A 16,304-nucleotide genomic window follows, 5' to 3' on the forward strand; every position below is an offset into this window, starting at 1 on the left:
AGATCAAGGCTCGAAAAGTTTGAGTAACTAACACAGCCTCATTCTCACAGCCTCCTAATAAAGGATCTGTGTAGCCTAGGCTGCAACACGATAACAAACCTTGTGGTGAAACATGGCGGCTTGCAACCCTTCAACCGGCTATATACAGCCGTATACCCCTCTTTGTCCCGTCTATTCTTTCATCATCAATAACTTTTGATTAGTCTCCGAATTTAGAATGAATAATGTCTTGAGAGATAAAAAGAACATAATTGCGATATAACACAAGCCAGAGCCGCCGACATGGATGATAGAAGCACAAGGCAGCCTTTGATGTCGGTCACGCCAGATGTGGCTGAAGCAACGCCAATATCCCAAGACATGAGGCCCGGTAACGAGGCCAATACATCAAACGAAGACTGCGACAGTGAGTCCAGTGTCGAAACCGCCACCGATATGAAGAGGACAATCCATCTGAGGCTAGCTTCCACCTGGTGGATGGAAATAATCACTATGAGCATCAGCCTCGGCTGTATGACTGTGCTTATTTACATCCTCATGCGTTTCCAGAACAGGTTATTGACAGAGTGGTCCTTCTTTATCAGCATTAATGCCACCGTTGCCGTTGCAATAACAGCCGCAAGAGCAACACTTCTAGCTGCCATTTCGGTTTGCCTTAGCCAGGAGAAATGGACTCGCTTTACTAAGAGGGCCTGTCGCCTTCAAGATTTTGCTATTATTGATACAGCAAGCCGCGGGCCTCTTGGCTCCTTACAAATGCTCTATAAGATTTCATGGGGATTTGCGAGCATTAGTGCGATAGTTGTTGTTTTATCACTACTCACAGATACGTTTGTGCAACAAGTAGTCCAACTGGAACCTGGAACGATATCTAGCTACAAGGAGGGTTCGGCAACTTTTGGGTATGCGCATGGTTACAAAAGCTACAAAAGCTACAAGTATGAATCACTTGGAAGTAAGTTTGAGCTAATAACTTACCGCATGTGGTCTAATCTCCGCCATATCTAATGCAGTTTTCTGTAGTGGACATCAACAATGACATAAATAGCGCGGTCCTCAACGGCCTGCAACCGAAGAGAAGGGCATTTGCATTTAACTGCCATTCAAACTGCACTTGGGAGAACTACTATATAACGTTGGGCTTCAGTAGTGCCTGTACTGATGCCTCCAAAGAGACCCTAGAAACTCTGAAATGTAATGATGGCCCCCAAATTCACTCAAATACTGGGCAACAGGGTCTGCCTTGTAGAATGAGTACGCCCAACAATGTGAAACTCGAATTAGGGGCAAGGACAATATCCGATTCGTACATGAATATTAACTCTAGTAGATTGGCCATAATCGATTACCTGAACGGTTCACCAGCTTTCTATGCTGCTGTCTGGACTTGGAAACCTGGACATGATTACTCTGTGGACATAGAGATACCTGAGCTCAGAAACCTCTTGCAGAACAGTTCGGTGATCATTGAGTGTGCACTCAGAGTCTCCATGTACAACTATTCAGATATCTCGTCAATCTCAAATACTTTCACTATCGGCGTCATCAAACAGATTCCTCTGGGCGTAATCACTGGGCTTACTACTTCAGGCATGCTGGGAGATACACATCATCCTCATCAGGAGACGTCTTTGTGGTGGAACCACACCAATGACGATCTACCAGATGTCTATTTTTCTGCGATTGATCTTCGTTACACCTCCAGCTTCTTTCGGTCGTCTGCCTTCTCTGGCACTCTTGGCGATAGTACCCCTGATGATCATAATTTTTCTCCAGGAGCCACGACATTTTTTGGCAATGGAACTTTGGAAGTCGTATCAGGCATATTCGACAGTATCTCTCTAAGTCTGACTGATATGATACGACAAGGTAGCGGAATGCAGATAGCACAGGGTACAACGAGTCAAGCTGTCGTATATATCCGCGTACGCTGGGGATGGCTCATTTTACCCCTAGTCGTCCATTTGCTAGGTGGAATTGCGCTCTTCATGACTGTTGTTGGGACAAAGCGAACCAGTGACGTGCCTCTATGGAAGAGTTCAACGTTGGCAGTGCTTTATCATTGGGTGGATAAAGATGGAATTATAGGATCCCAAGTTCAGAATCTGGAGGATTTGGAGAAGGTCAAGAAGATGCAAGTCATGTTGGAGAAGAAAGGCGGCATATCTGATTCGTAGGGTGAAACATGATATGTATATGTGGATGGTCATATTATGAGCTCGTGAGCCTGAGAACAACATCAGATCTTAACGCTTAGATGGTAGCCGATTTGATGGGAAAGAAAATAATAGATGCGAAGACGCCCAGTGACGGTCTGCGATAGCTGTAGTTAGTCAGGTATGGTAATGTGGAATTTACAGGCCTCAGTTCAAATTAAGTGGTAGAAAAGATTACAGACGCCTTAAAGCGTCAATAAACATACATCTTATTAGGAGTAAAGTCTATATGTACTCAAATTACTTGGCCTATCACTTGTTGGATATTCTTAATGTTGTTATTCCTCCAAAGAGCAACTCCAACAAATCCAACAGCCCAGATTGCCGTGCCAGCCACCAGCATCATTAATTGTGCATCCCCGTAAGCACGTTGGATAGCAATCCTAGTGGGCGTACCGACCGGATAACTCAACTGTACTTCTAACATGCTATATATACTTATAAGATTGGGTTGCTCATCAGGCGGGAGGTACTCAGCAAGCTTGATAGGGAAAACAGCTTGCCAAATAGCACCGGCAATTGTAAGGCCAATAGCGCCGCCAATAGAAGAGAACATGGACAAGATGGCCATGACAACTGCAATATACTGGTGTGATGCGGCAGTCATCGCGGCCATCTGCGATGTAATGATAACGACTCCGGCAGCTAGAGAGATGAATATTTGGCACATAATGATATAACCAACATTCATGTCTGGCCGCCGGAAATAAATCATAAGGCCCATAAAGAGAGTGTATAATGGTATAGCGCCGTAAAGAGTAATCGCTTTGAACCGACCCGTATATCGAATAACCACACCTGTGGCAATTGAGAATAGGCTGCTGCCCAGGCCATAAATTTGGACGACATAGCTCGCTTCGGTGACATTCAGGTCGTTAACGACTTGGAGAAAAGAGCTGAAAAAGCTATTCCAGCAAAAGAAGCTGATGAAGAGGACCATGCCGAGCATACACGCGCCAATCATGTTCCGATCAAGGAGCAGCGAGTAAGGGATAAAAGTAACAGGCGCGAAGAATCTCTCCCACAACGCGAATGCGACGGTTAAAAGAAACCCAAAAACCAGCAAGCAGATGATTAGCGGCGATCGCCACCCCAAGGGCTGCAGGGCATATAAATTAAACGGTAAAAGGAAGAGGGCCAGGCCAGCTGTTAATAAAAGGAGGCCAATAGCGTCAAACTCGCGGCAGTAATAGAGGAACTGTTGCAAAGATGACTTTGTTTCAGCTTTTGTTTTCGTAATGATGCCCTGCTTTTTTGCCTTGACGTAGTTGAACATCAACATGCAAAATAAAGGAAGACACAAAACAGGTACAATGATAGAGAATGCACCAAAGCACCAGCGCCAACCAGGACCATCGAGGAAAGCAGTTGAGATCGGACCGCCTAGCCAGGTAGTGATAATATTAGGTGACGATGTCAGGGCTGTCATAAGACCACGGTTGTGCAACCTTGTCGTATCAGCAACAAAGATGTTCACTGTGTAGAGTAGCGCATTGTTGCCAACAGTCCAGAATACCTGAGCTGCAGCGTACATCTCTACATTCGTCGTCGCTGCCATCATAATGAGGCCGATGGTCGTAATGACAAGGGACATAGCATAACCTTGTGGTCGCCCGAAGATGTCGAGTATCTTTGCCACAGTCAGGTTGCACACCCCTCCGATAACGCTGGCCAAGATACCGACTGTAGGAGTCAGAGAATGTTGTTGAAAAGCCGAAGTGACAAACGGATTGAGGGCTGCTTCGGCGCCTTGTTGCATCAATACAACAAAATAAACGATCCATATCAATATGTAGATCATGACAAGAGATGTTTTCGACCAAACTATGGCAATAGCCTCGACTCCCTGAACGCCAGCTTGAGCATCTTGGTGCACAGCTACCTCTGTATCGCTTCGAGATTTGGCGTCAACATTTTGAACTAATGCGTGTTGCTTTTCGTCGGTGTCCCCTTTGGCATCGGACGATGAGGTTGGATCTTGCACTTCACTCATATCTTGGGTGTTGGGAGAATATGAATGAGCAATGAAGATTATAAAAAGAGAGGTGTAAGGAGTAAGGCCAACCAGCAGTGAATTATTAACCTTCTTTGTATTACTTGTTATGGTGGGATGCACACATGGAACCTCAACCCGTGAGTGTACGGAAAAGGTAACAGCCCAATGACAGTAGTGTCCGTCTTCCTATGTCAATTTTCAACAAATTAATACTAATAGGCATTTCTATTATGTACTTCCTATCTTGAGTTATTAATTATTCATACGAGTATGATACGCTCTATTGAACTCCGTATTACGTGCCTCCATATTGTCTCCTGCATACCGCGTCCAATCCCTGTCTTCAGCTTCACCAATGACAAATTGCTCAATCTAACTCGCTTGCCCGCCCTCTCGACTGTTTACAGCTAAATTATGCATAGTGTGCATTTTTTATCTCTCGGCATGTGTTATCCAGCGCTTGTGGAAGGATTCGCCAATAAAACTAGCTCAATTTAACTCGCTCATTGCGCTTGGTATGCAGCACAATCAAGACATCAAATTTTAGCGTTCTTCATCCTGCTGGTACTGATGGAAACCTGCTGTAGGCGAATGACGCCAAGCGTAGTCGAGGTGTAGTGAGAAAACGAAGCCGTCTTGATAAATCATCACTTTGTATCGACATGTATCGGTCTTGGGGCCTCACCAAAGTCGAGTCTTCGAGGTGTACAATGAAAATTGACAGAGTTATTGAGCTTTGAAAACTGCCAGGAATGTTGGCATTACTACCTAAGCACAAGCATAAGGACTAGCTAGTATAGAATTATGATAATTGTAGTGTTGCTTTACTGCCTAGAGAGTCTACTCTAGCAGGACAAGATTCTTTCCATCCAAGTTCTTTTTGCAGAGACTGCAGCGTGAATAAGTGGCACATCAGGGTTATCTATTCCGTCGAACAGGTGGAAAGCCCCTGGCCAGATGTGTAATTCGCAAGTTGAACCACAGCGCCACATGTTGGTGGCAAAGGACACAGCAGGATCGCGAAATACTTCGCACTCCGCCGCGTCAATGTAAGTGCATGGGAGGTTTGACAAGTCTTCTGCTCGAGACGGCGACTGATACTGCGATACTTTGTTGCTCCCCCTGTCTTCCCCAATAACATAGTCCCATGCCGTGCGATTTGTAATACCGCACCAAGGACTGCCATATTCAAATTGTTGGTCTGAGATGGTGTCGCAGCGATCATCTAGCATGGGAGATAAAAGCATCTGACCCTTAATGGGAATTGCGGGAAGCTTCCTATCCCTAGCCATCAGGCATGTTGCGGCTGCTAGGGCTGCTCCACCGGAAACACCCCAGATAATAATCTTTGCTGGGTCAATACCGACGATGGTCGCGTTCTCAGATACCCAGATGAGCCCAGCGTAACAATCTTCTGCTCCTTCTGGAGCCCGAGTCTCTGGAGCAAGGCGGTACTCGACGGTTATAATGACGCACTCGATACCTTTGATGATGTCTAACAGCTCAGCAATGCCAGAAAAGCGATCACCTGCAATCATTCCTCCTCCATGTATGTGGTATAAAGCTGGCAGAACATTCGAAGTTGGATTCTTCGGCGCGAAAACAGATAGCGTCACGGTATTGCCATTAGGACCAAGAGCGTGATGTTCAGTATGCTTCATATGCACTGCGCTTTTTAAAATGGTGTCTGCAGGGTGAATGCTCTCTTTGCCGTCACCAGCGGCAGTGAGGCCACGCATTAGTTGGAGGTCTACCTCTTCGGGGAGAAGAAACGAGTCGATGATGGGCGCCAGTGTGGGATCAATAGCTGGTCGTGGAATTTGAATCCTAGAATCTAGCTGCGCCGCCTGAGAGTAGGGAAATGGATAGCTCCGAAGTTGTTGAGCCATTTCAAGAAGTTTCAAGAGTGGTTGACGAAAGTCCAGGGGAATTTCTCCAAGAGCAATGAAAGTCTTTGCTGCTGCTCTGGTTTTGGGCATATAGGAGGTAGACACAAACAGAAGACGCTGCGCCTTTTGTACAAACTAGTATATGGTACTCTGTTCAGCGCTTAAATAGTCGGGCCAGCATATAATTGTGGAAACCCAGCTGCTCCCTGTATATGAGATTTCGTTGATTCACACGCTGAAAACGATCTCTGTTTCTATAATCCCGGTTGTAAGGAATAATGAATGACATGTAGATACTTTAATATTGGTCAGTTATCATAAAATACTATTATTCTGTACTAGAAATATCCCTAGAATCTTAACATCTCTGAGATGGCGGCATCCAGCACGCTCAATGAGCAGCTAAAGTCAAAATTGAAGTCTAGCACATGGGTGACAGCCTGTTTTTGCCATACCTCTCTTAGCTATCATCTTCAAAATATTTGTTAACCTCTCTGCTGACTTCTCGAACAAGACCATCCTCAACAACGCCTTCCTGCCAACTAAACCCGACGGTCATTGATCCATCTCCTCCAGTAGCGATACTGATAGTGACTGCAGCACCTGATACCAAAGAACTTCGACTGAGTAGAACTTTTCCTACTTGCCAACAAGTATTGGCCTTCCTCTCCGAAGTAGCAGCAGACGAGAAAAGCCCCACGTTTGTAACTTCAAACGCTGCGTCGCGAGGTTCTCCAACAATTGAGGTGAAGATGGCCGAGACATCTGGAATAGTCTCCAACACTGAAACTGCCGTATAAGGTTCCCCAGAAGGCGATACGTTATCTAAGTAATGCCTGATCCCTTTTGATGCTTGCTGAGCACAGGTCCATATGTCGTCGGCTGGGCTAGGATTCTCAGAGTGTTTACTAGGCCGTATGAGCTGTACTCTGGTGGCATCAAAGTAACTGCCCATTGCAGTCTTAGTGGCCTCACTAGATAATCGAAGCCATGGCCGTAGATTAACTGGAATGATACAAGTCAGGGCTTCAATATTGGGTGGAAGAATATTAAATAGCGTCGTAGCGATGACAGACGACACGACGGATGCTACAGAGAGCCCTTTCTGCTTGCATTTGCGAAAGAAGGATTCGGAAGTCCCTGATGAGATATGGAAAGAGATCCAACGAGATATACAGGGACAGCGGATTGAGTTGCCAGTCCATTCGTTGAGATTTGTCGCGGAATGAAGAGGCGGATTCGGGTTGATCGGCAGAGGGTGCAATGCCCCAAGAGCTGGCATTATTTGAACATCATCATCTGGGAGAATTATCTGCTTACTCTGGAGACTAGATATAGGAGAAGAAGAAACAGTCTCTAGTGAATCGAGGAACGTATTGTGGAACACTAGACCAGAGAAGCCGTCGCCAATAGCGTGATGATAGATGAATGATGCCGTAAAGCTCATATCTTCTTCAGTGTCTTGAAGAATAATAAGGCGCCAGAATGGCGCTATTCCATAATCATTTTTGAAGTTGGTGTTATGCTGATCTTCTAGGACGGCATCAAGTTCTTCGTCTTCTCCTTCGTCGAGGATATTTAAAGGCTTGGAACGTATGAGGAATTTGATACTCTGACCGAGGTCGATTGAGGGAAGAGAAACAAAGTAGGCATTGGGGGTATCTTCGTTGGCAGGTATGGCGAATAATACAGGATGCTTGCTAATCACATCTCCGGCCGCTGCGTAGACAAGCTTACGTAGATCGGATACCGCAAAAGAGGAGGATCTCGGGAGACGGTAGTGAGCCGAGAGACCGACGTTGTTAAAATATCCTAGGTGGTGACAACATGCAGATACTTGCTCGAGTTTGCCTAAACTAACTGATTAGAGATATGCAATATTATCATCGTGACTGTCCTAGATCTCGTTTGAACTACCTAGTGGCCGTAACTTCTTCAGTTGCTTCATACTCGACATTTTGCTTATGGTTCACTGAAAATGAAATTCAGATTGCTCAGAAGTGAAGGTAATTATTATTTGAGTCATACGGAAACATTCAAGTACATAACCTTCTCACTCTAATTCGCTTGGGCAGACTTGCAGTCTAGCGTACTTATGCGTGCAGATGCAGATGCAGATTTCTGCCTCAAACATGCTCTAATCCTAGACAAATGGCAACAGCTGAATAATTACTAGTGCTGACCCGTCCTAGTATGCCCGCCAGCTCCATCATTTCCATCTTTACGATATCAGTGGAGCGGTACGGATGAAGAGTCTTGTTTTGGGACTTCGTTGCGTAATCGTTTGAGACTCCATGGGAGGCTTCCTTGCAAAATGTGCTCGAAAGATCATGCCAAGGGAAGGAGTATTTAGTAGTAAAAGAATGATGAGCTCTTTGCTACATCCCTGATACATATCGACATCAGCTGCTTCAATTTCTGGCACACATCTAGTTGCACACCTACAAGCTCAACGAGTGCTGTAGGCCCTCATCTCTTGAACAACCGATACCATACCTTCTTTCTTCATATCTAATCTACATATCATGGAGGCAAAGCCAATAAGTGACGATGTTGCACGGAATGTCGACAACTCCTTGACCAACACTTCTCAAACAGGCAGTACAGCTCAGGAGGTATCTCGTCGCATTTTGGACATCATTTTTGAGTATGCTCTTAATAAATTCGACGATTCAAAAGAACGTTTGGAGAGAGGTGCGGGTAATTTTATGTCGATTATAGACAAATTCGTCGCATCAGAGACTCGGATACAGACATGCTTGCCGGCATTCCCGTTCAAATCCGCAAATAAGGTTTACAAGGTCCTAGGCAGCTTGCCTGATAAGGCTGAAGAGCTTGCATTGGATAGACTGAATACAATGTGTGTGCGTATACAAGAGGTATATGCGCCTGGTGCTGAAGTTACCATCATATCAGATGGCATTACATATAACGGTAGGTTATCTTCCACAATACCCTGTGATTGGGCTTCCCATATTTAGAAGTAACGTTAACCTGTTTGCTTATCATAATATTCACAGACTTGTTGTGCATATCTGATCAAGATACGTGGGCTTACGGAGAGGCTCTACGAAATATGGCTACCGAAAAGAAGTTCAACTACATCAACTTTGCTCGAATGAAGGACTTACTCGATTTTCCCGCGCCTGAAAAGATGACTGAGATCATCTACGTTGCGAACTGTACCACCTTCCGCCGATTGCTTCTTAATCAGTACGGCCGGGCCGACCTGGATATCGACCACGAGATTGCCACAAATCCCGACACAAAATTGACATACCTCGGATACAAAAGGTTCTTGGAGTCTGATTTGAAGTACATATTCCCTCGAGGAGTAACTCGAACTGCCAATGAATATAAGAGGGAGTGCAAATATCTTGCTAAACAAATGTTACTTCGAGGAGATGTAAGCGGAACAGCCACCCTTCTCTACTAAGTGTTGTTCGATCTGTTAATCATTATTAAGCATTTGCGCGTGCAATCAAACATGCCTTCCCCAATCACTTACGACTTTCCATCCACGAATCAGTGGGTGTAAACAAGCTTTGGATATGTTTGCTCAACACCAAAACTGGCTACACGACCCCATGGCATTGCAGCGTCGCCAGATTAGCCGATGGAGAGTGGATTAGCGCTCCTATGGCTGAATTTAGCAAAGATGACAGACTTGAGCTCATTTATGAAGGTGGTAGGCCTAGTTACTTCAAAGAGAAGCCGTTGCAGCATGGTGGACTCAACATCGACGAGACATCAGCAAGCTACCTCCAAGAAGCTAGGCCACGAAGCGCCATCGAATACTTCAGCGAAGCATCCACGCCTACTCTAGTTTCCCCCCCTGCAGCCTCACACAGTAACTCTCCGGTGTCTTCGCCTCGCGCCATTATGCCCAGCAGCGCAAGTTCAGCTTCAGAAACTTCCTCACCCCAAAGCTTATCATCAAGCTTCCAGGACATCGTTGCAGAGGACGGGTCTAAAATTGCTCCGTTATCGGGAGATTTCGAACCTGCTGAAGTACCATATGGAAGAAGACTTCTCCCTCAAATCATAGACCAGGTAGCAGTTGTTGAGCCGGAACGTATTGTTTTCTCTCTGGCAACACTGTCTGGCGATTCACTCAATTTTAATCACATATCTGCTCGCATGTTCAGCAAGGCCATTGATAAAACTGCTTGGTGGCTTAATAGCCTGGTTGGCAAGCCTGATTCTGTTCAGCCAGTTGGATATATCGGACCTCGTAAGTAAAGCCTTACATTATCCATAAAGCTTATTGGAAGTTAATGGTACTAACCATACAACTCGCCAAGATGACTTGCGATACGTTTTGTTGACATACGCCTGTGTCAAGGTTGGATATGCTGTAAGTTTATATTATACATATCATCATTTCGACACTTTAGTAGTATTGTACTAACTGATGCAAAATCGCTCCTGCAGGCACTGTTCCTATCGCCAAAAAATAACCTAGAGGGGGCGTTGGCAGTCCTTGAATCAGTCAACTGCAACATATGGGTTAATGCTGCAGAGGTGCCACTAATTTCTTTGGTCAATGACATTCTTGAGAAACGCCCCATGAAGCTTCTGCAGCTCCCTGAGGTCAACGAGCTGCTGAGCATTGGCACTGTCAAGCCTTTTCCGTATACCAAAACGTTTGAGGAAGCCATCAATGAGCCTTTCTGCTACCTTCATACTTCTGGATCAACGGGAGTGCCTAAGCCTATCCCTTGGTCTCACGGTTTGATTGGTACTATGGACGCAGTGCGATTGCTACCCCCCGCTGAAGGCTATGACGATTTGCTTCCGTGGACATCAGATTGGAAGCCAGGCGATACTATATATTCATCGTTTCCTATGAGTCATGTATGTTACTTTATTCACCTTATCATTATTTGGCAAAAGAGAAGCCACATTCGCTAACTGAGTGATCACAGGGAGCCGGAATTATCATGGACATCCTGATGCCTGCCCTTTTCGACTTGCGCTGCATCTTGGGGCCGAGGGGTGTTCTTCCCAACGTCAACCTTGTAGAAACACTGGCTGAGAGTGCCAAGATTGACATCTGGAGCATGGTACCGTCTCTTGTGGACGAGCTGGGAGAAACACCCGAAGTGCTTTCCAAGTTGAGCCGGTCCAAATTTATATGTGCGTCTGGCGGCCCCGTCAGCCCCATCACCGCTGGAAAAGTAAATGATACAATCAGAGTACTGAACCTAACGGGCACCACGGAGGGTCTGTTTATTGGAAACCTCGTTACATCGAGAGAAGATTGGTTCTGGTTCTGCTTTCACCCGTACTCCGGTTTCGAATTTAAGGAAATCGAGGAGAATACTTATGAGCATTGGGTACATCGAAACGAACATTGGCCTCTCTTCCAAGGCATATTTCACACTTTCCCAGAGAAGGAGTCAATCAACTTTAAGGATTTATATGTGAGACACCCAACGAAACCAAATCTGTGGTCTTTTAAAGGGCGAAGCGATGATCTTGTCGTCCTGTCCAATGGGTATAAGATAACACCTTTGGAAACGGAAGCTTTCATCGCCACACATCCTGCCATTGAGAGTTGCCTTATTTTCGGAACTGGGAAACCCCAAGCAGGTCTACTGATCGAGTTGAAAGACCCTTCCATTAAAACTGACGAACTTATCGGTAGTATTTGGGAAACCGTGAAGAAGGCCAACTCCATCTCCCGACACAAAGACCAACTTCTCAGGGACTTTGTCACCTTTTCAGATCCTAATGTGCCTTTTATTCGTACAGATAAGGGTACTGTAAAGAGATCTGCTACACTAGCGCTCTACGCAGACTATATTGAGCGCTTTTACAGCTCTCGTAACGACGATATTTGCTATGGCTTCCCTTTCGATATGGACTCGGTTGAGTCAGTTCAGAGCGGCATTCGTGAAATTCTCGCGTCTTCACTCCCCACAGCCCGAACAGCATCCCCAGATACGAACTTATTTGATCTTGGGCTGGACTCTCTGGGCGTTTTTGCGGCTATCAGGGCGATCCGAGCAGCTTCAGGCTTAGGTGAACAGATTGCTCCTCGTCACGTCTATGCCAATCCAAGTATTGCCAATCTTGCCTCAGCTATCTTACGTCTAGTAGCCGAAGAGAAGAGTGCAATCGAAGCAAATAGATTTGAAAAGACTACGGAAAGTGATGTGGCCCAGTTGAAAGATACCATTGCCAAACACAAGGCGCGGCAATCATTTCGACTGAATGCCTTCGACTATGTCAATCCTAACCACGGCATGGGCTTGGTCTTCTATTTCTCCCTACATAAAGGTGTTAGGTACGACCAAGTCTTTGCCAACTTACAAGAAGGCCTCAATCGTACATTCGACTTAATCCCAGCCCTGAGTGGCAAGATTATGAATTCCTCTGAGCAAGAGATTGGCTATACTAGAGGAAATCTTTGTGTTACTATCCCGCCTGACTCCATGGCAGCTTCTGTACGAAACCGTCTAGTCTACAAAGATCTCTCTAATATTCTCCCATCATTCGACGAGCTCCGAGATGCGGGCTTCCCACCGTCTGCTTTTAAAGACGGCCTTGTCTTACGAAGACGATCCATTCCCGAAGATGCCCGCCGATATTTTTGTTGGCCAGGCCAACTTTGTCTCTGGCGGATGTATTCTAGCAGTTGACTTGAATCATTGCTGTCTCGATGGTGTTGGAGCCATGATTGCTATCAAAGCTTGGGCCGAAAACTGCAGATATTTGCAAGGCAACGAGGCAGCAACATGTCAATGGTATGACCCCGAAAGCTTCAATCACAGCTTGCCGGAGATTATTCATCAGCAAGAGGGTTGGGATCGACCACTTCATGAAATCGACCCATCTACATGGAGGTATCTACCATTCTTCCCCCCAGACGATGATAAAAGCCACACTGGTATCTTGGCTACAGAGGAGACGGCGAAAATGGGCAAAGACGACAATCTCCTCCCCACGCATGGTTCAAAAGAAACAGTTCTCTCGCCGCAGCTCAACTTCACTCTCCATCCTATTTGGCCATTACCTCGCGCTGAAAGAACCTTGAAAACAACTTTATTTTTAATTCCACCCGAAAAGTTGGAAAAGTTGAAACAGGACAGCCTCCCTGATGCCAAGGTTAAGGGGGTGACATGTTCTATTAGCGATATTGTGCAAGCGTTCTTCTGGCGCAGCGCCATCAAGGCGCGGTATGGCGTGGCTACAGAAATCCGCAAAGAGACCTTTGGGCCTGACGACATCTCCATACTCGAGTTACCTACTGATGGTCGCCCTTATTTTTCCTCTCTGTTGCCTTCGACATACATGGGCAGCTTACTCATCTTGAATCGGTCCAGTATGTCAGTCGAGACACTCTGTTCTCCAAAGACCAGTATAGGAGACGTTGCGTATCTGCTTCGTCAATCTGCTAAGAGCATTACACCCTCGATTCTTCATGATGCATTTTCAATTTTGCAATGGCTTCCAGACCATACAAGGTTCTCAACTGCCAATATGGGTCTTGAACATATGCACGCCATGATCTCCAACATGATGCTATTCCAGACTAGTGAGATCTGCTTTGGAGACCAATTCTTCGCCAATGGAGGCTCCCCAGAGTCTATGCGGCCACAACTTGAGCGCGGAAATGGGCGATTCAGATTCTTGGTCATCTTTCCAATGAAACAAGATGGAGGCGTGGAACTGGTCATGGGTACACACCCTGAGGAACTGGAGATGTTAATGAACGATGAGGAGTTTACGAAATATGCAACTCTTGTAGGTTCCAGCCATTAAATTTACGCATTGTTCATGCGGGTAACACAATGAGATGGATTTTGATCTTATGACTGGAATTATATGTCTTAATTAAGCATTTGAAACACCAAAGTTGAGAACTCTGGCCATTTGGCGTATTCGTATACAGCGGCGGACTACATAGCTACAAAGGACAATGTATACAGGTTTGATGAAGCCATGAGTTTTCAGGTCTTTTGTCAAATCACTCATCTTGCTTAATCATATAGCAGTGCGAAATTCTACTGTTCACCACGAAAGATGGTCTTCCGTTTCTGGATCTGTATAGAGAATCCTCTCCGTACCCTTGCATACTGAGCAAGTTATCATAGGCTACCAGGGCTCGCTATGAATGATAATTGTCATATGAGCAAGTTCTTTTGTAAACTTGCTCTACAAGGATTATTAGCCCTAGTCAAGAAGTGCCATGCTGTCGTTATGCGCCAATTTTCCTGCAATGGGTCGGTCATTCCTTAGGGCAGAAGACTTGGCGGCTGTCCTGCGATATCAGCTCATCAAAATTGAGCCAAAATTTTGAATGCCAAACATAGTTTCTATTCACACTCTCTTTGTAATTTGACTATCTCTGAACTGGCATAATCTTGCTGAAACTTCCAACTTTCTTGACAAGTCATGGTGCCATCGCCTCCTACTCCGATCAGCCATCTACCTCAAACTGTTCTTTTCGATGACGAAAGTGTGAATCTCCTCAACAATACTGGTTCCCACTACAATCACGATGGTCTCGTCGTTGATAATGATGACGAATCTTCCATTCCTTCTGATATTGATTCGGATATTGCGGATTTCGAAGCTGTAACTGTGCCATGGAATACGAGTGCTCTGGTGCTCGCCTACGTTGTTATTTGGCTCACCTATTTCGTCGAAGGGATTCTATCAGCTACCACCGGAATTCTAATACCTTACGTCACTTCCACTTTTGCCCAGCATTCTTTTACGCCTGCTGTCGGTATCTTAAGCAGTGTGATTGGTGGTGTCACCAACCTTACTCTCGCCAAAATTCTTGATATTTTTGGCCGGGCTCACGGACTTCTTTTCTGCATCATTATCGCTACGAGTGGCCTCGCTATGATGAGTACTTGCAACAGCATCCAAGGCTATGCCACTGCTCAAGTCTTCCAGACTATTGGAAACAACGGCATTCTCTATAGCCTGACTGTATTTGTTGCCGACACTTCTTCAATGCGCAATAGGGGCCTGGTACAAGCCATAGTCAGCTCCCCGAATCTTATTACATCTTGGCTTTCCGGGCCCATATCATCAAGATTTATGAACGGTCCAGGCTGGCGTTGGGCATTTGGCTTGTTTTCGATTCTCGTGCCGTCTATCACTCTCCCACTTTTCTTCCTTCTGTTGAGTCATCTCAATATCAAGACAATGGGCATGACTCAAAGGAGTGAGAGTGAGAGTGATAGTGGTCGTAGTCTCCTACGAACATTTCTCCACTATTTTCGACAATTCGATGCTATTGGCCTTATTCTCTTATCAACAGGTGTTGCACTACTTCTTGTATCACTCAACCTCTACGCACTACAAGACTGGAATTCGATGTATGCTATTGCATTGTCAATTACCGGAAGTCTCTTCATCAGCTTGTTTGTGGTATGGGAGAGATATTATGCGACTATCACCTTCGTGTCCTATTCAATTTTTCTTGATCGCACCGCGTTGGGCGCTTGCATTCTATCCTCCGCTTTGTTTATTAGCTTCTGGTGTTGGAATAGCTTCTTCAGCTCGTATCTCCAAGTTGTGAACAACCTCAGTATCGAAAACGCAAGCTATGTGGTGCAGTTATATACCGTCTTTTCAGTCTTGTGCAGCATCGCCGTTGGTGCCCTAATTCACCTGACTGGGTATTTCAAGCCAGTGTGCCTCTATGTAGGGGTTCCATTGAGTCTTCTGGGTTTAATATCAATGTCATTTTATGGAAATACTGAAAGTGGAGTTGGATACATAGTTGTGTCTCAGATTTTCATTTCCGTCGCTGCTGGCGTCATCATGGTTTGTGATGAAGTTGCAATTCTGGCTGCTGCCCCTAATCATGATGCTGCTGTTTGTCTGGCTGTGTTAGGGTTATTTGGTAATATTGGAGGAGCAATTGGTCTAACCATTGCATCAACAGTTTGGCAGAACATCTTCCGCGGGAAGCTAATGGAGTTTGTTCCGATAGAAGAGCTTCCAAATGTGGCCAAAATTTATGCGGATCTATCTACTCAGCTCTCATATCCCATTGGTTCTGAGACACGCATCGCCATTCAGCACGCTTACGAAGATACCCAAGGGAAACTGTTGGCTATAGCAATGGCAGTGTGGGCAGGCGGCTTCATGGCGGTTGTCATGTGGCGAAACATCAATGTGGTTAACATAAATCAGGGTAGATCGTATAAGTAGTAAGAAGGAGTATTTATTATG

The 16,304-nt window shown here is 45.5% G+C and overlaps 5 protein-coding genes across 5 annotated transcripts; 2 read left to right on the top strand and 3 right to left on the bottom strand.

Moving 5' to 3' along the window:
* Window positions 1–360: 360 nt before the first annotated feature.
* On the top strand, window positions 361–2,177 carry V8C40DRAFT_274419 (DUF3176 domain-containing protein; the record flags this gene model as incomplete). Its single annotated transcript, XM_083220599.1, has 2 exons — window positions 361–955; window positions 1,024–2,177. The coding sequence occupies 2 exons, from the start codon at window positions 361–363 to the stop codon at window positions 2,175–2,177; spliced, it is 1,749 nt and encodes a 582-aa protein (XP_083074421.1).
* A 274-nt stretch (window positions 2,178–2,451) lies between these two features.
* V8C40DRAFT_274420 (uncharacterized protein) lies at window positions 2,452–4,209 on the bottom strand (the record flags this gene model as incomplete). The annotated part of the gene is made up of 1 exon (XM_083220600.1): window positions 2,452–4,209. The coding sequence occupies one exon, from the start codon at window positions 4,207–4,209 to the stop codon at window positions 2,452–2,454; it is 1,758 nt and encodes a 585-aa protein (XP_083074422.1).
* An 848-nt stretch (window positions 4,210–5,057) lies between these two features.
* On the bottom strand, window positions 5,058–6,101 carry V8C40DRAFT_274421 (Alpha/Beta hydrolase protein; the record flags this gene model as incomplete). Its single annotated transcript, XM_083220601.1, has 1 exon — window positions 5,058–6,101. One exon carries the CDS (start codon window positions 6,099–6,101, stop codon window positions 5,058–5,060), a length of 1,044 nt encoding a protein of 347 aa, XP_083074423.1.
* Window positions 6,102–6,561: 460 nt separating this feature from the next.
* Window positions 6,562–8,058, bottom strand: V8C40DRAFT_286824 (alcohol acetyltransferase; the record flags this gene model as incomplete). Its single annotated transcript, XM_083222589.1, has 2 exons — window positions 6,562–7,952; window positions 8,019–8,058. The coding sequence occupies 2 exons, from the start codon at window positions 8,056–8,058 to the stop codon at window positions 6,562–6,564; spliced, it is 1,431 nt and encodes a 476-aa protein (XP_083074424.1).
* Window positions 8,059–8,626: 568 nt separating this feature from the next.
* V8C40DRAFT_274423 (uncharacterized protein) lies at window positions 8,627–16,283 on the top strand (the record flags this gene model as incomplete). Its single annotated transcript, XM_083220602.1, has 15 exons — window positions 8,627–9,035; window positions 9,122–9,507; window positions 9,645–10,335; window positions 10,406–10,458; window positions 10,536–10,958; window positions 11,030–12,655; window positions 12,711–13,853; window positions 14,102–14,103; window positions 14,570–14,967; window positions 15,007–15,606; window positions 15,640–15,654; window positions 15,703–15,719; window positions 15,756–16,076; window positions 16,110–16,125; window positions 16,165–16,283. The coding sequence occupies 15 exons, from the start codon at window positions 8,627–8,629 to the stop codon at window positions 16,281–16,283; spliced, it is 6,219 nt and encodes a 2,072-aa protein (XP_083074425.1).
* Between the last annotated feature and the right edge of the window lie 21 nt (window positions 16,284–16,304).

Source organism: Trichoderma camerunense (assembly GCF_050948025.1).
Source record: "Trichoderma camerunense strain CBS 138272 chromosome Unknown V8C40scaffold_7, whole genome shotgun sequence".
NCBI classification, from domain to species: domain Eukaryota; kingdom Fungi; phylum Ascomycota; class Sordariomycetes; order Hypocreales; family Hypocreaceae; genus Trichoderma; species Trichoderma camerunense.